The 26,242-nt window shown below is 39.2% G+C and overlaps 1 protein-coding gene across 1 annotated transcript; it reads right to left on the bottom strand.

The window, feature by feature from the left end:
* Positions 1-6,642: 6,642 nt before the first annotated feature.
* Positions 6,643-25,467, bottom strand: LOC139664211 (mitogen-activated protein kinase kinase kinase 7-like). The gene is made up of 14 exons (XM_071543002.1): positions 25,260-25,467; positions 24,563-24,673; positions 22,267-22,332; positions 20,890-20,935; positions 19,552-19,690; positions 17,545-17,669; positions 15,247-15,375; positions 13,305-13,435; positions 12,447-12,528; positions 11,464-11,594; positions 10,739-10,877; positions 9,444-9,505; positions 8,886-9,001; positions 6,643-8,534 (listed from the first exon to the last, which is right to left on the bottom strand). The coding sequence occupies exons 1-14, from the start codon at positions 25,323-25,325 to the stop codon at positions 8,363-8,365; spliced, it is 1,515 nt and encodes a 504-aa protein (XP_071399103.1). The 5' UTR covers positions 25,326-25,467; the 3' UTR covers positions 6,643-8,362.
* Between the last annotated feature and the right edge of the window lie 775 nt (positions 25,468-26,242).

The following is a 26,242-nucleotide window of genomic DNA, read 5'->3' as shown; positions in this document are numbered from 1 at the left end:
CCTACCACTAACATTTCACAGTAAATCAGACTGACCAACACCAGTTAATGAAGCTGCGACTTACCTGATACATTCAAGACGGCGAATGTAAGTAGGAAAATCTGTAGAGCGACTCTGGCTGCTGATACGGACATGCTGCGCTACAAGTAACACTACAACATCGATCCGGAGAGAAATGAGTGGAGAGCAGCACACATTTTTATCGCTCGTTGTCCGTGACCGGGACCGTCCACTTCAAGAGCCACAGTTTTTCCGTCCTCACATGGAGATGATGAATTTCTTTGTGTGTCTATTATTTAGTGCGTTGCAGTGCAGGACATTTTTTGAGATGATCAACACCAGTATGCAGCACAGTGAAGGAAATGCTGAACACACAGAGGTGAAACTGTGACCAATCCTCTCATCACACAATACTCAACTGATCAAAGAAATCTGAAGGATTCTGATTCTGACATCTGAAGGATGCAGAAAGCCAAATTGAAGACTTTTTAAGAGCTTTTTAGTGCTAGAATTGGTCTGGAATCAGACCAATGAGAGAGAGAGATAGATAGATAGATAGATAGATAGATAGATAGATAGATAGATAGAGTACTTTATTTATCCCAAAGGAAAATTACAGTGTTGCAGCAGCAATTCACATAAATGACGAAAAAACACACACACAATGAGGTAGGTAAAAGTCAGAACACAGAATATATATATATATATATATATATACACACACACAAAACTACACTACAACTACTATAAACTATACAACTACTATATACTATATACTATACAACTACAATACTACACTACAACTACTATACTATAATAAATAGAAACAAAGTAGAAGGCAAGATATTGATATTAAATAAAGTAGAAGGCACGATATTGCTATTAAATAAAACAACAACCAAAACAACAACCAAATTAACAACCAAAATAAACAAACAAATCGGGCAAAAGCAGCCTATTTCCTAGTGAAAGTTCTGAAACTATACATGGGGAGTATAAGAAAAAGGAAATTAACATAAGAAAGGCCAAGCCGCCATCATTCGACTGTTGCTTTGAATTTAGCACTGAAATATCTTTCAGAGTGACCCACTTTCTGTACAAATGGGTGTTGTTGGATTTTCAAAACAAAGCAAGGAAATAGTATTTATAATTATATATATATGCAAATTTGTCAACTTGTTGGCCTATTCTTAGAACCCCCAAAATTCTTCGCCTTTATAGTGTTGATTTTTTCCGGATATATTAAAGCAGATCTGGTGAAAGCAAAATATGTTTGTCATATATTAACCCTGTCCTGTGGGCATGCGTAATGTGATCATCTGGCAGTGTTAGTAATGTAATACATAAGAAAATAAAAGCACCACTGCCGGTCCCGTTCACATCTTTTGGTGAAACTGCACAATTCATGGTATTTGCCTTGTGCCGGTTGCACAAAACACCTTAAGTTTCTCTCCTTAAGTATGACACTTAAGGCTTAATTTCTCCTTAGCTGAGGGACTTACTTAAGGGTGTTGCACAGAATCCCTTAAAAGGTTCCTTAGTTAAGGAAAAACGTTAAGGCATTTACTGCATTGAAAGAGATTTTACAGCGGTAAAATTCTACAGTTTCCATGGAGACCGTTTGTTTGCTTACACTTGTGCTTGTGATACCTGTTATCACCTCACCTGTTATCGTCTCACAGAGTTGGCCTATAGATAGTAAAAAATGGCAGAAGAAAAGAAGACAAGAAAACCAAATTGGTCAGAGGAGGAAAAGATTATACTTCTGGAGGAATACAATAAAAGAAAGCACATACTAAAAAGTAAATTTGATCCGCAAATAACAGCAAACAGAAAACAACGAATGTGGGAGGAAATTGCAGCAGAAATTAATTCAAGAAGTCTGGTGAAGAGGTCCATCCAAGAGGTCCAAAAAAAATATGACTTCTTCATTTATCGCGATTAACTCACCCATGTTGCGGTTTAAGAGAGTCAGAGGTACCTTAAGTTTTTTTCCTTACTTTGGTTGCTAAGGTCTTTTGTGCAACAGTTTAACTAACTTTAAGGGACTCCTTAAGTATAAGACCAAGATAAGGAGAAAACCTTAAATACTTAAGTGAACATTTTAAGGAAACCTTAAGGAGAAGACTTAAGGGGTGTTTTGTGCAACCAATTTCATTTTAAGGAAACCTTAACTCGGACTTTAAGGAAAATCTTAACTTAAGGTGTTTTGTGCAACCAGCCTTATTTCTTTCTTTCCGATTCTGCCTCGAATGTAAACAATCTGCCAACTCTTCTAATTTTATAGTTGTATCAAATTGAGACATAATAAAAAATATCCCTGCGTTACATGGTGAAAAAAATGAATGCATTATAATACCTGTAAGCCCTTAAACTGAGATAATTTAAGACTTTTTCCAGACGGTTTAAGGGACCCGAGGAAAATATCCTGCAAAGAAGTCGGGAGTTATTTCTTCACAGAAGTACAGAAATGGAAATCTGGACGTGAAGCTGAAACCCTGCCATCAGCCCCTCTAATTTCCTCTCCTCCTTTTGTGTTTTCTCTCCCTCCGTTTAAAAAAAAAGCCAGATTAAAGGCGACGTGGTGCTGAGTGACAGGCGGGCGGGTGGCGGCGGGTAGGTTAGTGGGTGGGGGTGGGGGTGGGGGGGGGGGGGGGGGCGGGTTCAAATTCAGTCCAAACGTAGCATTCCAGATCTTTCACTCTCTCTACATGTGTGTGTGTGTGGAAAATCAAATTACCACAGAGCAGATCAAACCGTTGTGGAAGAAGACAGTCGCATTCCTGGGATCTCATAAAAAAAAAAAAAAAAAAAACGACGACTGCATTGCTATGGAAACTGCAAGTGAATTGAGTCCTTCGGTAAAACGAGACGGAAAACCTCCAGCAGAAATGAATGCAATTGCAATAACTTGCTGTAGTTGACGACAAGTGTTTTCCTTTCACTGAAACATCTGATCGGTTTCATTTTGTTTCCCAATCTGCCGACAAATCAAAGTAACACTCTCATCTCGTCCCCAAGCGATGTTTGCCGTGCTAAATGGCTTGCTTTAAGATGGAAGATAAACTGAGCATGAAATTAGAAAAGGTAATGATATATGTTTTTGGGAAAGATGCTAATTTGCAATTAATTGGAATGCCTATCGAAACCCATCTGCACACCCACTTTTCTCTGGGTTCCTAGAGAGTTTCAATTTCTAATTTATGCACTTTTTCCACACTTTTAATTTCTTTTGATTTGATTTGAAGATTTTGTTGTTGAGTATGATTTACACCGATAGTTGTCTCGCCTCTATGAACTATGGCATATCTCTCTCACTATATACTATATGGAGATTATTCTTCATAGCAACAAATATGAAAATATGTGATTAACAAGGGTCAATCAAGTGATTTTCTAAAATGATCGAGACCCAAATGGCCGATTCCTTTTTCATTTCCAGACTTTGCAGAGCCTGTGTTTGAACCTTTTTTTCTGCAACAAAAACCAAGCTGCCATAGTATTCAGTTCTCAAGATTTTGTTTTCAAATGGTAAAACAATAATGTTCTTCATAATATCTTGCAAATAAGTGTGGTTTAGCTAAAAGGATATTTATTGAATTCATTTGAAGAGTAAAACGTCACAATACTGGACCCTGATTGGCCGACAACAGCATCTCCTGTAATCCAAATGAGGTGGAGGCTTTCCAGTTCTAATGCTGCAAACTGGCCTGATTGGACGGATTTCAGTAATAATGTAGTTAGGGAGCCAATCAGGGCCAAGTCCAGTTGTGATGCGTTGGCGCGTTGTGGGGGATTTTTGAAAACACAATAACTTTAAATTTAGCTGCTCAAACTGAATCAAATTTCACCAATGATTCGATTAAACATATTTGATCATATACAGGAAAAGTTGAATTTCTATGAAGGGCCCCTTTAACTCTGAAAATTCGAGTGGACGACCCCTTTAACGGCCTTACGCACAGAAGCTGCCGGAATGCCAGGAATGACGGTGAGCTCACCAGACACGGCCTGGACGAGCCGGTCATACGAGCGGGGGGGGGGGGGGGGGGGGGGGGGTAGGTTTTAGCCGTCATCCTGCAGACAAAGCTCTTTCTCTGCGGGACGCTGGGAGCTCCGGAGCCTTGTCATCACTGACGTGCCGCTCCGCTCCACGGGACAAACCTGCGACCGCAACACAGACGACAGATCCAGATCCAGACCAGACCACTGTAGAAGTTGTTTCAGCTGTGCATACGATGTCTTGGCGTTAGGATGTGAAATCGGGGTATCTGCAGGTTTCAGAAAGACTCTTTAAAAGCTTGTTAATAAAGGAATAGTTCACCCAAAAATGAAAATGCTATCATCATCTACTCACCCTCATGCCAAATGAAACACAGGTGAAATTTGTTAGTCCATATAACACACAGGGAGGTTGCAGCACAACTTGGTAGCAGCCTTCTCCAAAACAACTGAAGTCAATGGGGACCTGTTCTTTAGAGCTCCAAAACAAAAACAGCCAAACAATCACCCTGTGAATAGAAAGACCTATACACCATTATTTGTTGCAAATCAATCAGCTGTAGTTAAGATTTGCACTAAATGATGGTGTAAATATACTGTAGGTCTTTTTGGAACTCTGAAGAACTGGTCCCCACTGACTTCAGTTGTTTTGGAGAAGGCTGCTATGGAGTTGTGCTGCAACCTCCCTGTGTGTTATATGGTCAAACTTCACCTGTGTTTCAACTGGCATGAGGGGGAGTGGATGATGACAGAATTTTCATTTTTGGGTGAACTATTCCTTTAATGCTACCTGGAATTGAATTTATGACCAATTTAACAACCAAAACTGGCTAAACAAGCCTTTTTCTGACTGAACTTAGCTGATAAAAGTGGTGAAACTATAAATGGGCAGGATAAGAAAAAGGACACCAGGAAATGAATTGTAAAGGGACATGAAGTTCAACTGTGTTTAGTCAAGCAGATAGGACGCAGATTGTTCTACTAACCCTGTTCTGGATTCATCTAAGAGGGGACATGCAGCGCTAAGAAACCTGTCATTACATGATTAAAAAATAAAACATCTAATAGCTGGATTTAAGACTTTTTAAGGAGCCCCAGATAACCTTGAAAATGAAACTTTTTTAAGTTACAGTTCAGTTACCTGTTTCAAACTCACATTTTTGATTTAGCTTTATCTGGAAACTTGTTTGCACATACATCCTTGGTTTTAGCAACCACACACTAAAAATATCTATACTATATACTGTATATGTATTACTTATTGTCTGCTTGTTAGTTCCAGAAACCTTAGTGAATTCAATGAGTCATTATTTCTCATCAACTGAACACCAGAGTGGCCAAAATGTTCCTTAAGGCAGACTGAGGTCCAGATCCACTAAGATTACGTTGTATTTGCACAACAGTTGCTTGACCTAAGAGCACAGTTTTTTTTGTCTTAGTAACAAATTAATGCAAATCAATTTGTGGCACAAACAAGCCCTTGAAAAGAGCACTACACAAGCAAATAGCCAGTTCATCATTAACTGCAAACATAAATTGCTTCACTTTTAAGATGAATCCACCAAGGCTGGCACCTTCTCCGTCCTAAAGCCCTTTTATAATTGGAGCATTCTCTGATCTGATCTGAAATTGTAGGATGGAAAACCCTCTGCAAAGTCTTGACGCCACCTTTCAAAGGATCTTATATGTGCAACAGTACTTTGGGGAAGTCGGTGTTGTGAAGTGTTAATGATATTATTTGCATGGCCTTGCCTGATTGAGCACGGTTAGTGAACAGCATGGTTTTCTGATTTGGTCATTTTTGGTGATAAGGGTTCCCACACCTTCTTAAACATCAAATTCAAGGACTTTCCAGGCCCAATTCCCTCAAATTCAAGGACCCGACACGGCATACTTTGAGACACGGATCAAGGTTAATTACTGGTGCAACACTGAGAATATTTGACTTCAATCACTCATGCACGCATATCATGCACGCATTCTCGAGGCAGGTGGCGCGTGAAACAAGGACACACAGACGGCAGGAGACACACATGCAGACAGCGGAACGTAGCCTATTTTCTAATGTTAAGTAAAAAAAAAAATACCAAAAGAACTTCAATTTCTATTCTTGCACAAAATATATAAATTCAAGCACTTTCAATGACCCATGTCTATTTATGTATATTTTCGAGAACTTTCAAGGCCTTGATTTTTTTTTTTCAAATTCCCAAACTTTCAAGGATTTCAAGGCTGCTCTCTTGCGGAAATCTTCTAGGCCCCAGTAGTTTCATATAAGCACTTGTGCAATAACTTAAATTTCATGTCATAGTGCAATAATCTATTGTGCAATAATTTATAGTGTGAATTTTTCATATAGTTTGTATTTATTCATAGTGTGTATTTTTTTTTATATAGGGTATATCTATTATTTATTTTGTATGCTGCTCTTTTAATTGCCTTTCTTTGCCTGTTTTTAAAAGCTGACTCAGTGAGTTACGTACAAGAATTCCAATGTACCTGTACTGTTTTGTACCTGTGCAAATGGCAATAAATCTCTTGAACTTGGAACTTCAGGCCAACAGCAAAACAAGTGCCTCAATTTACTCATAGCTTCACCAGCATTATAATCTGTCCTTCAGACAAAACACAAACTTGACAATGAAAGAAGTATTATAGCAAAGACAATGAATGAAATCCCAGAACTGGCATTTTTTTCTATTTTACTTTTCATAAAGGATGTAATTGCAGTCCGTTCTTGTTTAAATCACATGAAAAATACTTCTGGTATTCGCAAATGTGTTCTTAACAACTGCATTCTGAAAACTTAACTGAGATGAAAAAAATATATAACTTCAATGAACATTACATGAGAAATCCTAAGGCAACTTGTGAACAAATACAGAGAATAAACAATCCCATACCAGACTAATCCCCTTGTAAAAGTTGAACAAAGCCCCACCCCCCAAATACAATATTATGAACAATGTATGCTGAACATTTCTTCAACCCAAATAACAAGTGCAGTGAATGGTGCTGAAACCATTGATTGTGTGTCCTCATACCTCTGGGAAAGAGCCAAATTGCATTCTGTGACATCTAATTGTGTGTGATCGCAAAAATACAATAGACATTAAATGTATTTTTTTTTTAAAATCTCAAGTTCATGATTTTATGGGTATTACCATTTCCAACAAACACTTCCAACAAAGCTTTTCTTTGGCAGGCAAGGCAACACGTCTCTGAAGGAAAATTCCTTTGGTAAAACTTCAGCACAGTCAAATTGAAATGTTTTAAAAAGGGTTAGGCCTATAATGTCAGTGTCTTTCCTCTTTTCATAAAACATGCTAAAAAATAGGATTAAAACTGAAGAATATAAAAATAAAGACATTACAAATCACAATTGCTGTTAGACATTTCTGCCATTTAAAGTGAAGATAAAAGTGACTGGCCAAGAGGCAAGTCATACTAATAACCCTTCAGGGGAATGACGTCTGCAACAAGAGCCAAACACCTGAGGCTTCAAATTGGGATGAGTGACAAAGATCTACAGTGTGCCGCGCTCAATGCAACTCCATCGCACAATAGAAGTCCAGGGGGACGTCGCCCAAATGTGTTCTGCGAGATAAAAAATTCCATTTCAACGTCACCTCCAGATGCCATGTGCGTGAAATGGTACCTAGTCCAGAAAGGCTAAAGAGTAACTAAGGGTACTGGTCATCTGCTATTGGCTGGTCTTTGGTGCCAGGTGATGTCACCTTCTATAGAGTACAACAGGTGGTGACGCCTACCTGGCACCAAAGATCAGCCAATAGCAGACGGCCATTTCAGTACCCTACTTTTCACCGTTAGATGTCAGGCTTCACCGCAGATTTGGGTTTGGGGTTTAGTTACTCTTTAAACGAAGAGAACTAGACGGAGCGTCAGACTGGCTGAAAACATTCAAACTGTCCACAATGTCTTGAACTGGATCTCAGTCCACCTAAAGTGGCTGCTAAACTGGCTGCCAGGAGCCCAATATGGAACTATGTCACTTACAAACACCCAACCAACATCAAAAGCCGTGTGGAAAAGTTGTCCAAGTCAAGTTAACACATTTGACTTGTTGCTGTGGCGTTATAGTAGTATAGAAATTTTAAATACTAAAGTTAGTATCGGTAACACAGTCAGAATTCTGGTACTGTAACCAGTGTCAAAGCATGCGACATGAACAGACGTTTTCTGTACCAACTGAGGCTTGAATACATGACCAAAGAGTCCGTCTGGCAGCAGATCAGTTCATCGCCAGTGAAGACCAGCCAGCGAATACATCAGGGACCGACGATATGTGGTGATGATTGGTTGAGAGGAGGATGTACGCTTAGTGCCCGACCCTGCTGTCCTAGCTGTGGTGCGGATGCTGACTCTGGATCAGGCCCAGCTTGCTCTTCAGGCCTTGGTAGAACGCGGACAGGTTGCTGTGGTCCTCCAGCAGCTTGCTGTGTTCCTGGACCAGACGGGACGAGGTCTGCTGGTCCCTCTGGTCCTGCTCCAGCTCGGACATCAGCTCCGTCCTGAACAGACAGCGCAGGAGAAAGCCTCGGTCAACCAAATTCGGAACAAATTCCTACCCGCCGGTTTCATTTACATGGACAGGAACTGGTCCAAAGGTCTTCACGTTTTAAAGGAAGGATTGGAATGACAGGGGAGTCATGGGTAGCTGAACTCCCTAAAAGTAATAAAACTCTGAGCTATCCGTTCCCTTTGGTTTCAACCAGGAACGCCAGTGATAATGCAGCCAGCCATTTTAGTGCAACTGAAGGATAAAACTTTACCCCAATGTGACAAATGTCTGAGAACATTCCCAACAAACTGACACATGACTGAATAACCCTACATACAGTACAAAGCATGGGTTGACTTACTTCCTCTGAACAAGAAGAGCGATCTCAGTCTGGACTTTCAGGTATTCCTGAGCCATTCTGCAGTGCTGCTCAAACACAGCCATGGACTCTTTGGAGTTTGGACAAGGGGTCAGAGGCTAAAAACGTAAGAACAGATCAGCACTTTGAAGTTATTAGCCCTCTTAAGTCCATAAACATTAGCTAATTTCATATCCAAACTTTATCTATAGTATTTTGGAATAAAACCTTTCACATACTCAATCCAGCATCTGTGAAGTGCTTCAGTTTGACTAATCAGATTAACACTGAGCATTTTTGTTACACTGATATGAAATCAGGCTAAACTGACATTAGCATCATTTTCCATGCATGGATCCATTGGCATCCTAGCCTTGAGATACCAATAACGCTACCACATTTCCTGATAATGGATAAAAATACAGAATTACAGTCTGAGGTATTAACTTGTTTCAAGGGAAAGACAACACAGGGTCTCAATGTAAAAACAATGAAACAGTCTATTTTTATTAAGGACAGGTTTTATCATCTAAACCAAGCAAAAGATTATTTTCAACTTACCTCTAACTGGTGATCCAGTTTCAGGTTGGCCATGGGAATGGAGCTGTCCAAGCCATTGACAGCTAAGGACACACACACACACACACACTTACACTTTAAATTGGGCACTCAAGGCACTGATATGAAATTAAAATGGATCAACATACAGTATGAGAATACTCAATGGTACAATTATATGGTGTTGCGCCTCCAGGAAAAGTTGTAGACGCATGTAATCTGTCATCATCAAATCTTGCTCATTGTGAAAGAATAACATTGGAGCTACTGTACAACACACGATACACACCCCATGGAGATGAAAACACTAGTTGGTTGCACTGTAGCGCCCCTTAGTGGTGCACTGTGACAATGACAACTGATCAGCTTTTACTTTGCCTATAACCAGAGGCTGATGAACTAAACTTGCTGAAGTAGGGTCAGAGGGGAATAACGATTTTTTACTACTTCCATATATCACAAAAGTCCCCAATGTGTTTGTCATCAGCATCACTCATAATACCATGCTCTGATTCAGCATACAGCAGATCCATAAGGCAACAGTTACATACTCAGCACAATATGACAATAAGGGTTGAACTTTTCACCTTTATTTATCCAGGGCGAGACAACAGAGCACGCATGCTATTTTCCAAAAACACCCTGCTTCACATTTATACAGTTACACACGTTCAGCACTACTGTGATATTTTTCACAATTTATTATAGCTCTAGTTACTATAGCTATACCTAAACTTGAAAAACAGCTAAGTGCTGTGCCTTACAATTAATAAACCTGTAGGCTAGTAGGATAAGTTGCAGGCAGACCTCTGCCACCAAAAATGTATGCTGTAAAACAAATAGTAATTGGTACAGTTGTCAGAACTGATTAAATATTAATTTTCAGAGCGCTAGATTGAGTTATGCTGACAATAGTGATAGTTACAAACTATCAAAAGGTTTTGCAATTATGGTTTAGATACTGGGAAATCTTTTTTAAATATATGCAAAAAGAGCACAAAATAAAGTAAATACCCACACTGAGAGCTGACTGATTAAATATAAATTTTCAGAGCGCTAGATTGAATTATGCTGAGAATAGTGTTACAAACTATTCTCAGCATAATTATGGTTTAGATACTGGGAAAAAATGTACAAATATATGCGAAAAAAGCGCAAAATAAAGTAAATGTCCACACTGGGAGCTGACCGGTTCCTGTTTTGTACCTCGGCGACATTCAGGTCACATTCTAAAGTGATCACATCGGGCATTTGCTCACTCACAGTGTGTTAAAAGACCTCCTCAAGAGGTTTCCTACCTGTGGGACTCAACATCATCCGCAACTCTGATTGGCCAATGCTGGCTGAAGGGCTGGTGCAGTGGGCGGGGCTTTGGGAGCGTGTTGGTTGGCTGTCCACACTGGACGCTCTGGACAGACCAGTTCGTAACGTCGCGGTCTGAGGTGAAACACAAAACAACAGCTGAAATGAGTGCAACAATATTTGAAAAATTGCCCAAAAAACCTGAATCTAGACAGTAGAGCATAAAGAAATCTACATTTTATTATTCTACCACTAAACATGATAACAAAAATATGTCAATGTGGCATTTCATTCATCATTTTGTATATATTTTAAAAAGCTTAATATTTTGTTTTTTTGGGATCTCATATTTAGTTGACCGATTACAATGTATGGAAATTTTGTGCATTGGTTGAAAAAGTGTTGATGTTGATTTAAAAAAAAGAATTTGTTACACTGAAATGTTGAAATATTCAATGTTAGTCAAAATTCATGGGTGAAAAAATACAGCAGGTATTGACTGTTTACAAACATTAGAAAGTATTTGCTTCTGCGGTCATATTTCAGTGTAGTGCTTGTTAACAAGTCATGTATTACACAGGTAATCTCAAAATACCTCCTCAAATTAAGGTGTATAAAAACAGACCAAAAGTATGTTATAACCCCCTGGGGGCCCAGTTTGGCCCGCGGGTCCCACTGTGCTTTGGGCGGCCCTGTGCTCAGGATTTTGCGGCTATATTACCTTTGAAGGTTTGAACTGTAGTGGAAATTTGGCCTCGGTGCTTTTCAGGGTTTCCTCTCTGCCTAGTGAGTTTCTGTGTTCCATGTTGTTCTCAGTCCTGTTACTGTTGATGGTGTAGTCTGCATACGACCCTGCAGTGGGAAAAGATGGACGTCTGAAAACATAGTCCTTCTCTGGCTGCAACACTGATATACCAGGCATTCGCCCAGCGCTATATAGTCAAGGTGGGCTGCCTGCACAAAAGAATAACACTACCTTGACTGAAAAAACAATCAAATTAACTCCAAAATTCCATTTATGAGTGGAGTAATACTGGTACATTTTTACAACTTTAGCTAACACTAATGCTATAATATCAGCATGCACTGTCTAAACCAGTGGTTCTCAATGTGGGGTCCGGGGACCACCAGGGGTCCTTGAGGGGGTTCTAGGGGGTCCCCAGCAAAACTTAAACTTCAGCATTATTTCATTTACAAGAAGTTTACAAGAAGTTAACACAATTAGAGAATGTAGAAGAATGACTGTTTTGATCATAGTTTCACTGTTATCTCTCTACCTACAATACAGACAGTCATGGAATTCTGGACAAAATCATATCTGACAATAAAAATATTCTCAGATTTGGGTCCGAGAGACAAAATCTCATCAAATGGGGGTCCGTGGCTCTAATGTGGATTAAATTAGGGGTCCTTGATATGAAAAAGGTTGAGAATCACTGGTCTAAACACTGATTGGCTACATTAGCAAGTAAGATAAATACCTCAAACTAATTCTTTCTCTCTGCATGTAACTACTGGTAGCCTTTATTTAACTTGTCAGACACAATACAAATTAACTGAATTATTTCCATTAAATATTAAACCAAAATGGCAAATAGAAACCCACCCTGACTAATATATTTCCTGTGTTGACTAGAGACATTTTCTTGAAGTTGCCAGAAACTGAGATCATGCACAGATTTAGGCTGTAGAGGTTATAGTGACCTGTGCTTGTGGCTGATGAGGAGCCACTTCTATTGGCTGACTGATGTGGGAGCTGGAGTGGCTCATCTGAACCAGGGAAGTACTGTGGAAAATCAAAAGTGAACATCACACAAACAGATTAAAGAGAGCTCATCATAGTTTGACTTGATTCATGAAGCCTTGCCCAAAAATGTGTTTCGTATCTTTTTTTCTTGAGGGAATACTCATCAAAAGGTGCTACATGCAGCATTTTAACATCGAGAAATCATTACCACATTAATTTTGAGATATTGGCATAATTGCTGTAAAACGAACAAGACCATTACCGAGAAGACTGGCAGCCTCTACACTGCATTTTACATTCTGTGCCATCAGGTCGGATTTGGAGGGAAATCTGCTGGATTGCTTTACGGCACAAAACGGGAAGAGGGCGCTGTTCTTCCAGAGCAAACGGAGCTAAAGCTTTCAGAGTTTACGACAGATGGAATTTGTGAAAGGAAAAATCAACTTCCACCATGTTGATCCTCTTCAGTAAAGCCAAAGACGGAAGAGGAGGAGAGGAAGTGACGGGGCTTATGGGAAATGCGGTCTTCATTTTGAGAAACAATAGCACTAACAATACCACTGGAGGCTACCAATCCTCTCCACCATGGTCTCAGTTGTTTATGGTAACTAAGCCAAGGTATCGCAATTAGTTTGACAGTGTAACAATGGTGTGCACAAAATCCTACACCAGGAGCACCTTTAAAACAATAAGATGGAAAAATAACGAGTTCTACTTATCTTGAATAAATACTGTTATTTTTTGAATGGGTATAGCCTGTGTAGTTGGATTAGTTTGGACTAGTTTGAACATTCCCAACACATGGGTCAGTGTACCTTCATGAGACGACTCATGGTGTTCTTCACCTCCTCCATGGACGGTCTCTGGCAGGGCTCTTTGTCCCAGCAGCGGGTCATCAGGTTCTCTATGGGCTCCGGGAGGTCTTTGATCAGAGGTGGCCGAGTGCCTGCATCACACCAGCCAGCCTGTCAGTGTGTGGACTGGAATGCTAAACTGGCATAAAGCTGTTGCTAACGATAACACTGGTTCCTAACATACAGAGTTACAAGCGAGCGAACAGCAGAACGTCTACCTCGCCTCCAAACTGTGGGTATTGGTGGATAATTGGACTGACACGGGAGAGTTTCCATTTTATTAAAAAAAATTTTAATTGAATTTAATATTATATTTATGAGCTTATATTTTATTTGTCTATCCCAGCTGAATTCTGCTGGAGTTTCATCTTTCATCTTATCTTACCTTTAAATACCTTTAAATACATGTAAAATTCCCTGATATTCCCTGACTTTCCAGAATACACCCCTCAAAATTCCATGATATTCCAGAACTTCCATGACCAGTGGGAACACTGAAGTTAAAAGTTAAAACCACAGAACTTGAATGGATAGAACGGTCATTCCTGGACGGTCGGAGCAGCGGCCATTTTTATGTAAACCGTTGGGCTAACTTCTGTCTAAACCGATTTACAGCAAGTCGCTGAAGTGAGAGGTTTTACAGCAAGAACCAAAGCAGCTTCTCTGTCTCCTTGCTGCCATGGATTGCTAACATGCTAATGTTGACTAGAAGAGCTAGAGAGAGAAGTCCAGTCTGTGATAAAGCTACCTTTAGAGCTGCAACGATTAATCGATTAGTTGTCAACTATTAAATTAATTGCCAACTATTTTAATAATCGATTAATCGGTTTGAGTAATAAGTAAGTTTTTAAGAAAAATAAGTCAAAGTTCCCTGATTCCAGCTTCTTAAATGCGAATATTTTCTGGTTTCTTTACTCCTCTATGACAGTAAACTGAATATCTTTGGGTTGTGGACAAAACAAGACATTTGAGGACGTCATCTTGGGCTTTGGGAAACACTGATCGACATTTTTCACCATTTTCTGACATTTTATAGACCAAACAACTAATTGATTAATCAAGAAAATAATCAGCAGATTAATCGACAATGAAAATAATCGTTAGTTGCAGCCCTAGCTACCTTAGCCTTGTCGCTAACGTTAGCTTTCAGTTGAGTTTTGCTAAAGTTTTGCTCAAGTTCTCAAGCAAGTGTGACAGACTTTACAGCCTTAATGCCCAGACTGGTGTTGTCACCATAGCAATTAACCCTTAAAATTACATACCGTATTTCCTCTAATATTGGCCCGGGCCTTTATTTACCTCAACTGCAGAGGGTACCAGTCCTTTATTGGAAGCAGGCTTATATTTGAGACAGGCCTTTATTTCTAATTCCCTCTTGTTTGAGAAGTATATTTGCTCATATTTTAGTACGAAGCCTCCTTGTTTTCTGATCTGCTTCTGTTGGGGTTCGTTAGGTAGCCGTTTTGTTGTTACTGCAATGCATTACCGATAATTACGGTAATCGACGACGGCACGCTCCAGAGACCTCCGCCGGCCGAGCCGTCTTGTGGCATACTGCCATCTTGTGGCACTTGTACATTACTACAAACTACAGTTACATTATATAACAGGCACCAGGAGTTTACCGGTATCCAGCGTTGTTTTTTCCTTTGTTTTTTTCCCACGGCCTGTATTTGGGGCCGGCCTTTATTTGTTTGTGTCGACCACGGCCCCGGCCATTATCGGAGACCCGGCTTTTAATTGACTACCAGCCACTATTAGAGGAAATACGGTAATCGCCATTTTATGCTGCACTAGCCAAATTACCATAGCAAAGAGTGGAAGGACCATTCTGTCCATTCAAGTTCTGTGGTTAAAGCAACATAGGTAAGAAAGAAAGAGACATGGGTGTTGAAGCGCTGACCTCTGTGGACGGCCCACATGATGCAGAACGCCGAGCCGCCGATCTCATCGAAGGGTTTCTTGCGGGTGATGACCTCCCATAGGATGATGCCCCAGCTGAACACGTCGCACTTCTCACTGTAGTTACTGCCTGTCGCATACACACACATTGCATTTTAGGCAGTTAGGCGACACTCTCAGCCCTCAGCCACTTTCAACTTCGTCACAACACTGAGCCAGAAGGTACAGAGTATCCGCAGATCCTTAAACGTCTGAAAAAGTTCGAAATTAACCATGGTACAACAGCAACTTTTGCACATTCATTACATTTCTACATGTATAAAGTACTGTTCTCCGTGGTGCGCCTTATGAGTCATATCAAGAAAGAGTCATATTTTTTTATCAAAACCTGTTGCCGATAAAACTGATACTTCACCCACTCACATTTAGAATATAGCAACACTAACAGGCCTTCAAATCTCTTACATAATACAGCATGATAACACTTCCTGCCAGTGCCTTCCTCTCTGAAGTGATATGGGAACACAGTCAGCCCCAACATGAGTAAATGAAGAGTTGACTTTCAAAATGAGAATTTGAAAAAGTAACACATACTCTTGCAAAATGACTGATAGTACAAACATAAGAAATTTGCAGTAGCCTACTTGTGAAGGATAACGGCTAAGCTAACCGTCTGTGAATACTCACATTTTTGGTGGGTGCTGAAAATTGCAAAGGCTAAAGCAAATTATGGACAAAAAGCATCACTTCCAGTCATTTTCGGTTCATATCTTTCATGTCACGTCGGCCATGAGGGAAGAGACCGTCTCAGCTAAACTGCTGTCATGCTAGTTTGGCTAGCTCGATCTTCCTGGCTGGTAGAAAGCGCTGCCTTCCGCTGAAACAGATACTCCTTTACTTTCTTTGAGTTTGTACACGCTGGGCTCAAGTGTGGCTTTGATAAAGACATAACTGCTGGTTAAAGCAGCTAGCGGAGGGTGAGAACAAAACATAAAAAGAGAGAGAGATGGAGGGGTTTTTAAATGACACCAGACGCCCTCTAGTGGCTGGTCTATGCCATAGCGCTTACTTGACCATTTACGCTCTAGATAGTTAACTCGTCTTGTAGTAGACATTTTCTGTGGTTGCTTTTTCTGTATTCTGATAAATTATATGAAATGTATATGGTGTAAATAATTTGTCGTTACCTTTTCACGGTTAACAAAGACCTGCATCATCATTAAAATGTTTGTTTCCTGGAAGTCGCAAAATGTGTTGTGTTCGTATTTTGTATTTTGTTTGTATTTTGACAAGAAAAAAACCCATTTACGATCATGCTGTTGTTTGACAGTCGGGATGTTAATAATTAACCATTTAACTGTTAACTAACAATAAGAATTTTGACTGATTAATACTATCAGTCAAACAGTTAATAAAAATATTATTAAAAAAATGTAGAAGTAATTAAAAAAAAAACGAAAACAAAAGTTTGTTGCATGGCAAAAGAAAAATAGGCTATACAATCTATTTTTAAATAGGAACTAGGAGGTCTGAAAAATGCGACTCCAAGTTTCCGTTTTGTTAGCCTGTTGGCCTGTTTTTGATCATTAATTAGCCTATTACAAAGTCTACTCTTTGCTATTTATTAAAATATTTTCCTACAGGGGAGATCTAGGCTATTATCTCCGGCTATTATGCCTACTAATTAGGTTCTATACAGCGGTCTTGGCGCTGGAGGATTCAATGTGTGTTTTCGTTTTGTTAATCTGTTTTTGTTCATTAGAAAGTCTGGCTACCATTTGCTATTTACTTAAACATTTATTTAAGTTATATATTTTTCGTGTAGGCTGTCTATTTTATTCAGTTCACTGCGCTGCAGGGTAGATGTGTGAATCCTCATGTTCTGTTGTTGTTTATGCTGCTATTGCACATGTAAAAATAAACCCTTATGAAAAAAAAAAAATTGTTGTATTGTTAATTTTTTTTAATGGGTCACAGACATTCATCCATTATAAATAGTACATTTTAATCTTGTCCGTTAACGGTTAAGAAAAAGGTTTAGAAAAAGGTTTAGAAAAAAAAATCTAAATTAGCATCCCCATTTGACAGCCATGAAAAGGTCAACGACAAATGATTTACACCATATACATTTCACGTAAATTATTAGAAGACAGAAAAAGCAACCACAGAAAATGTTGATTTATTGTTTTGCCGTAGAAATTGAATAGGGTTTGGTGGCCTTTATAATAATGAACGCTGCTGTAACCTCTCCACGTTTTGAGCTATTGAGTAAGAACTGAAAGCTTGATTCATGGCTTACCTTCAAACACCTCCGGCGCCATCCAGGCCGCGCTGCCTTTGTTGTTGGTCATGTGGGTCTGGATATCACAAGCCGTTCCAAAGTCACAGATCTTCAGCACTGTGCCACCCGCCACAAGTAACAGGCTGAAATATTACATTTGATAGGGTTTAGAGACTAAAGATTTATGACATTTTGATTGATGTGTTGTTTAAAAGGAAAAATCCACCCTAAACCACTTTAGGACTGTTTAAAAAAAAAACTGCAATTGGCAATGTGCCTTGCATTTCTGGACCCATTTTGTTATGTTGTTGTGTATTTTTATCATTCCTGTGAATAACCAATTTCTCCACCAACATTAGTTTCAGTAGACCAGAATGCAATGCAGCCACAAGACATGTTGGCCCTCATTTATCAATCTAACGTAGAAACCAGCGCAGATCCAAGCGCAGAAATCACCTTACGACAGGGTTCACGTGTGATTCATGAAACGTTCGGATCTCACCAATCACAGCGTAAGAATGATCGGGCGTTGATAAATGTGGAGGCTGAAAACAATCGTCATTTAAATATCACAGCCCTAAATATTCTTGGTTTAGAGGCCTCGCCCCCAGAGTTTACGACATGGAAAGGCGTAATACGTCCAAGAAGAGAAACTTCTCCGACCTCGAATTCTTAATCGCAATGCTTAATTTTAATTGCTTGTAATTATGTCACCAGTAGCCTAGCCTAACAAGTAGGCTATCTCAAAATGAAAGAGAAATTAATCCTACACCAGAAAACTGTTAACCCTGTTAATTGCAAACAATTTGAAAATACCTATTTATGTTAGGGATAGGCTATATGACACATAGTCGATGTAGGACTTTACAAAATAGAATATTTTGCCATAGGCTACATATTTTTAAGTGATGAATATGTGGCTGCATATGCTTAGATGCCAGTCAGAATATATGGTCTAATAACAATTCTCAGACTCAGCCAGATTTACTCTGCTGCACCGCAAGTCCATGCTGATTCGAAAACTTGCGTAGACGAGTTGAGAATTGACGTGAGATTTGATCGTAGCCTCCGCTCACGTCCAAATCGATAAATGCCGAGCTTTGCGTGGAAATGACCGTACACCCAGTTTTCTGTTGTATGTTTGTTTCGTAAATGAGGGCCATTATGTTTTGAATACGGGGCATAACTCACTCTCTTGCTCTTACTATGCTATTACTATCGCTTTCTACTACCTACACATAAAACCAACAGCTGAATGCAACAAGTTCACGCCCCTTCTCTTGGGGGGGTTGTTGAAAGGCATTCTGGGAAATGTAGGAACTCACTAACTGAAGTAGAAGCAGACGAGGCAGGTTGAGGGAAAGTAGGTGCACCAAAAAAAGTTAATTTCAACACTTCATCACAAAATAACTCCATTTCACAGATGGATTACATCTAACAGTGGAAGAGGATCCGAGGGTGGATTTTTCTTTTAAAGGAATAGTTCACCCAAAAATGAAAATTCTGTCATCATCTCCTCCCCCTCCTGCCAGTTGAAACACAGGTGAAGTTTGTCCATATAACACACAGGGAGGCTGCAGCACAACTCCATAGCAGCCTTCTCCAAAACAACTGAAGTCAGTGGGGACCAGTTCTTCAGAGTTCCAAAAAGACCTACAGTATATTTACACCATCATTTAGTGCAAATCTTAACTACAGCTGATTGATTTGCAACAAATAATGGTGTATAGGTCTTTCTATTCACAGTGTGATTGTTTGGCTGTTTTTGTTTTGGAACTCTAAAGAACAGGTCCCCATTGACTTCAGTTGTTTTGGAGAAGGCTGCTACCAAGTTGTGCTGGCAACCTCCCTGGGTGTTATATGGACTAACACATTTCACCTGTGTTTCATTTGGCATGAGTATGTGTATGATGACAGAATTTTCATTTTTGGGCGAACTATTCCTTTAAGGAAAAAAACGACAACAGAACAACAAAAGGTTCTTCCAAGAACCGTAAAACTCAGCTTTATCAGAAAGGGCCTTACTTGGGTGGTTTGAGGTCCCGGTGTATGAGGGCCTTGGGTTTCATGGCGTGCAGATAGGCAACTCCCTCGGCACACTGCAGACACCAGCTCATGGCGTGGGACGCTGTGTACTGGGGCAGCGGCTCAGCACCATGCAGGACTGAATGTGTGTGTGAGTGTGTGTGAGAGAGAGAGAGAGAGAGAGAGAGAGAGATAACACTGTAAAAACACAGACATGAACAGCAACTGGCACAGACCCTCAATGACACATCACTAGCTATGTTTCCATACAACTGTCGATAAAATTTTACACAAAAATGCCACAAATAATATGCGCATTAAATTCTCTTTTTTTTTCTTTTTGTTAAACAAATACCATAACATATACACATATACAATACATACGCACACCCACATACATCCACACAGATAATGTAATACATAATAATACACACACTCATGCTTACATACACACACACACCCACACACATACACAAATGTAGTTGCATGAAGTCAGAATATGTACAGAGGTAGGTGAATAGGCCAAAACAAGTAAACAAAAGAAAAAATTAAATAGATAAATAATAATATCAATAGTTATAATGGTTGTAATAATCATAAAAAAATATATAATTAGATAAATAATTCTTCATCAGTGTAATGAGGTCCTAACTGGGTCATACATACAACTTTACAATAAATCGCCTTCCTAAAAGTAAAAAAAAAAATAATAATAATAAAATAAAATCCACCAAAAAATGTAATAATATTTGAAGAATTGATTAGGATTTGGCAAGTTATTGTCATGTTGTTTACATAATTATGTTGCGCTTGGTGATATTCTAATGAACCAACTAATGGTCATACAACCACAGCGGAACAAGTTAGCTGTCAGAAACAACACATATTTCTAAAGGTGGTAGTGGACGGATATTAATAATTAGACCATAATTTCACAACATCCAAATCCACTTTTGAAGTGTTGCACAGTGAGTCTGTATAATTTGTTGGGACAACCGTACCATGTCATTATTTGACAAATGTGTTTTGATCTCCATTTGTCGCATCATTTCTTTACTGACAACAAACGTTTCTCCTTCAACCAAGTGAAACAAAATTGCGATTTTTATTTTTAGCAAATTTGTCCATGTCTGTTCACCTTTTCTAATTTGATACATCAAAATTCTCACAAAAATACTTGAATGGAAACGGACAAACCACATGGCATGATGACAGATGATGAGGAACAATGCAGGTACAGTGATGCAAGATCATTTTCCCCGCTTTTCCCCCCTCTAAATGCTTCAAAATAATACATTTTGTATAATTCCGACCACATAATATAATATCCTGTCTTACCATTATACAGAGAGCCACCTTCTGCATACTCCATGACCAGACAGACCTGAAAGACAAACCATGTTACCCCTGCAGTGAAAAAAACGTGTTGACCTGTTTGCTTTATCCAACTAATGACTCTCAACATTACCCAAACACATTTGCTATTGCCGTCTTTCCTATCTCTTTAACTTTTAACTCCCCACTTCCAGGGGCGGAGACAAAGAAATCTGAAATCTGGTTAGCCACCCTTGGTGCCACCCCAAATTTTCTTGTACTTCACTGGCTGTTAAACTCCAATCAACCCATTGAAATTGCCTGAAATGGAAGATTTTGTTGTTTTAAGTAACCTGAAGCACCCTTTTTAACAGAAAAAATTGCTGAACAGTATGATAGGTGTCGCTATTGTGTTTAATTCTTTCACAGTCCAGTCCAGAATCTGGTTTTCGCCTAAATACTCATTGGACAATAGAAGTACGAGTCCTTGCAGTAACAGAAACTTTGTCCTGCATGTAACAATTTGTTTCTGAACATTTTTAAACTTCAATACACAGAATTGATTAAAAGCAATCCAACTATATTGCATTATAGTTCATTTTAAACTCTTGACCTCGTTTTTATGCTTATGGTCCTTGGACCCCCCCCAAATTGTGGTGGCCATCCCCTGCCCCGGCGGTTAAAAAATCCTAGATATGCTACTGGCCATTTCGCAGTTTTCCTGAATCGTTTAAGTGTTATGACTTTTTCTTTTTCACCATTACCTTTCCTGGCTACTTTCATAGTTTGCAGCAGTTGCTGGAGATTGGACTAAGAACTGCCAGGCAAAAAGCTGCCACACATGCCACAGGGAAAATATGGAAAATTAGCTAAATTAATATATGGTACTTTTTAGGGCTCTTATATTATTTTCTCAAGGCCTGCACCACACCTGCAGTATTTTGTCTGACCCTAACCTGCCCAACCCACAGGTCACGAGTCAACCCGTGCATCACTAGAGCAGTACTTTGTTATGTGTTAGAACAGTGGTTCTCAACGTAGGGTCCAGGGACCACCAGGGGTCCTTGAGGGGGTTCCAGGGGGTCCCCAGCAAATTGATGAATTGTTAAACTTCACCATTACTTCATTTACAAGAAGTAAACAATATGAGAATGTAGAATAATGACTGTTTAGATCATAGTTTCTCTGTTATCTCTCTACCTACAATACAGATAGTCATGGAATTCTGGACAAAATCATATCTAACAATAAAAATGGGTCCGAGAGACAAAATTTCATCAATTGGCGGTCCATGGCCCTAATGTGGACTAAATTAGGGGTCCTCGACTTGAAAAAGGTTGAGAATCACTGTGTTAGAATACATGAGATATCAGCTCCCGAGTCCCCAGTGCTGTCACTTACTGGATTGTCACAGGAGCCATAGAGCTTCACGATGTTGGGGTGGTTGACCCGGGAGAGCTGGCGGAGCTGTGGAGAGACACAAACAAATAAGTTACTGTTGCAGAAACAAAGCATGATAAATCATACGCCGCACTTTTGCACATCGCGTATATTGCTGGAAACTCACATACTCGCTTCTTCAGTTTTCATATATCTCTGTCATTGTTATAATCTGCATAGATTAATGGTATTTTCATAATGGTTCCATTATTTCATATATTATTTTTATATCTTGATTACGTTGTTGTGTAGTTATGTATATATAGCACACATTTCTAATTTAGTAATACATATTTAAATAAGCAATTATGACTACTAGTAACATCTGTATGTAACCACTGTAAGTAATTGCAGTAACAACTGTAGCTTAATCCATTACATGTTAGTGATCCATACTCCTCCCCCATATTTCCAACCAATACATGATTACTCATGATAATCATAAGGATTTTTCTCGATCAATATATATCACGATATGGTTCATGTATGCAAAATCACGTTAAATAATCAAATGAATGTTCATCTCATTGAACCGAATGGTGATGTTAGGTGTGATGTCAAACAAAACAGAAATATTCAAATAATATTCCTACCATACCTCATTTTATCAGAATCTTTAAGTTAAATTTGCTTGTCATCATCAATTCAGACAGCAGACATGTGTGTCACGATATTAAAATATCTTCATATCACGATATGATTCCACTGAAAGACGATAAACGATAATATTGAATTATCGCCCAGCCCTATGTTGAAAGTAACTCCATGATTGTTTACATCTTTTTTTTTTTTTTTTTTAACGATTTTATAGTTTTTTTGTTACTGTTTTTATTGCTGATTTCACATTCTATTTGTCATTTTTTCCCCTGCTGAATCCTGTAACTTTTGCTGCTCCAACAACCAAATTCACATTGAGATTCTGCAAAGATCAAAAACTAGTTGTGCAAGTTGTAACACTCCAACCGCTGTGTTCCTGCTATGGAATCGTTTCCCTGAGTTTACCTTTAAATCCACAAGCCAGACCTTTTGGACTATATACATTTTGGGAAGACTTCTGTACAAAGATTATTAAGGAGTTTCACTTCTAAGAGATAAAGAAAACAAGAACCTTCTTCACCCATCAAAATACAGGGTGTTTGTTGACTCCAATTAATCGTATCTCATTAAGTCAGGACAGGAGAACATGTCTCTAAATGTTGCCGTTTTATTACCCCCCCCAAAACAGGATGATGACTTTAATCCACACGAGTGAATGAAGAGTTGCCTTGCAAAAAAAGAAATCCAGTATCAGAAAAAAAGTAATACCTACTCTTGCAATAATCGATAGCACAAACATTGAGGAAAGTATAGTACCTTGTAAAGGATGGTGGGTAAGTTAAGTCCTTGCACCTTAACATTCTTGGTATCAATTTTAGAGAAATTGAATGATTGTAAATTCTCTCTTATGAGTAAAATTTATAATGATCATACCTTCAAGACAATTGGCATATGTGCGTACACACACCTGTAAGTAATCTGCCTTGATAAAAACCGTGACTATCGAAATTCAATATATTGCAATGCAAAAATGTGACAATACGTATTGTGGGGCAGAAAAATGAATCGTGATATTAGCTCCATTTTATTCTGCTGTAGTAATCACAAATGAGACGGCTTGACCATCACAATTTCACAAGCTCTCCATCCAAATTATATTATTTGCAATATATTATTTTTAATTTGTTTACATTCTAGCAAGCTAATGCCATCGCTAGAAAGATTTGTGGCTCAGAAATAAACAGAATTCTGCACGGTTATACTTTCTTGTCATTGAACTAATATTTACACCAGTGGTTCTCAACCTTTTTCATATCAAGGACCCCTAATTTAGTCCACATTAGGGCCACTGGACCCCCATTTGATGAGATTTTGTCTCTCGCATCCAAATCTGAGAATATTTTTATTGTCAGATATGATTTTGTCCAGAATTCCATGACTATCTGTACTGTAGGTAGAGAGATAACAGTGAAACTATGATCAAAATAGTCATTCTAAAATGACAAAATAATGAAGTTTAACGATTCATCAATTCGCTGGGGACCCCCTGGAATGCCCTCAAGGACCCCTGGTGGTCCCCGGACCCCACGTTGAGAACCACTGATGTACACCATACCGTGGTCGTATTGAATCGCGAACCCCGTATCGTGTATCGAACCGTATCGCATATTGTCCCATCCCTAAACGTGACACAACAAAACATGCTAGCAAGTAACGTTACCTCGACATGGAAAGCGTTCCTTTCGTTTTCACTCTCAATGGTCTTTATGGCTACATCCTTGCCTTTCCATTTGGCCTTGAAGACAACTCCAAATGTCCCTCTGCCGACAACCTGGAGGGAGAAAACAAAGACAACAGGCGTGGGTTTGGGGGGAGAAGGATTCATTTCCCCACCCCTCCATGATTATTTCGGCCTCAAACGCACTGTATTTCCACTGGCTCTTCGTTTTCTAGCAGCACAGTTGAGCTTCGCGGTCGGTGTTGGTGACAAACCACAAACGCCCCTTCCCCTTTAAACGATGGAGCCCTTCCTGTACTTGTTAGAAACTCCTTTTATAACGCCTTTAAAGGCGTTTCGGCAGCAAACAAGACTGCCATGTTTCATATTTTGATTCATGTTGCCTCTTCACGTCGGGGTTCAGTTAGACGTCTTTACTGTATTTCACACTGACCAATAATTCCCCATACTCTCTCGTACCTGCAGACTTTTCTCATGTGAATAAATGATCTTTTGTTTCAGTGTTGCTGATGAACTGGGGGAAACAGAGTTGCATTGAAGCCGCTATGCTACTATGCCCATGCAGTGGTATGTCAGTGTGATTTTGATCCAGAGTGTGTCTCTCCCCCCCCACCCCCCGCGCTGAAATGCAACCTAACGCCCTTGCATGCCAAGGTGTTGTTTGCGAGTGTGAATTTACCACTTCAACTTGGATGTCTTCATACTGGATGTCTTCAAACGGACAGCCCGCTGGAGTCTCCAGCATTGCCGCAGACCAGCGCTCCCGCAATGCGCGACCACAGCAAAGCCGACGGTGCTTTTGGTTTAATAACGCGTGCTTATCGGAACAATAACGCACGGGGCGATCTTTGTTGCTTCTCGCCAACTGTTCGCAATGGTTTCCATTTGCTGCCGTCAATTCAGGAAGTAGGCAGCGGGTCCGTAGTCTTTTCAGATGCGTTAAGCTAGCTAGAATAACCAGAAAGTAAGACTTCCGGTTTGGGCGTTCAGCCTTCAAAATAAAAGCGCGAGTGCACCCAGATTAATATTTGATGTCATGATAATAATGGCAAATGCCATAATATGTGTCCATTTTTTTCATTCAGTTTAGTAAACAACAAAAAAGTAATAAGCTATTGAAACATTATGGAACTTTTTTCCCTGAAACCTCTGACTAAATATGTTTACATTTGTGTATATGTGTACTCCTGTTTCTTATTTTTATGTAACTGTCTTTAAAATTTTTCCCTCTATATTCCTCATATACATTTGTGTCCTTAAATTTGTTATATGTGCTGCTATTGTTTACCTGAATGTTTGTATATTATCCTTTTGTTAATAAAAATAAATAAATAAATAAAAAAAAATATGTGTCCATTTTGTAACTATAAAGTCTGCATATAATACACTGTGCAGAATACATACAGAAGAGGTCACCTTTCATTGCTACTTTTTTTTTTTTTATTTCTCCTTTATTGCACAAGTTATATGTCAAAACACTCCAACAGACCTGTACTTTCTTATAAGAAGTATGTATATGATGTAGTATAATGTAGTATGGTATACGACATGTGTATGATGGTATGTAAAGCCCTTTGAGACTTGACTGTGATAAATAAACTAGACTAGACAAATGAATATAACCTTCAGTACAATACAAAACAATGGGAGAGTGCAGTATAA

Source organism: Centroberyx affinis, unplaced genomic scaffold, assembly GCF_046629955.1.
Source record: "Centroberyx affinis isolate AG114_WGS23_722 - 3 ecotype Tasmania unplaced genomic scaffold, CSIRO-AGI_Caff_v1 ptg000021l_1, whole genome shotgun sequence".
Classification (NCBI taxonomy): Eukaryota; Metazoa; Chordata; class Actinopteri; order Beryciformes; family Berycidae; genus Centroberyx; species Centroberyx affinis.
The sequence above is the reverse complement of the archived record's forward strand: the minus strand, read 5'-3'. Positions and strand labels throughout refer to the sequence as shown.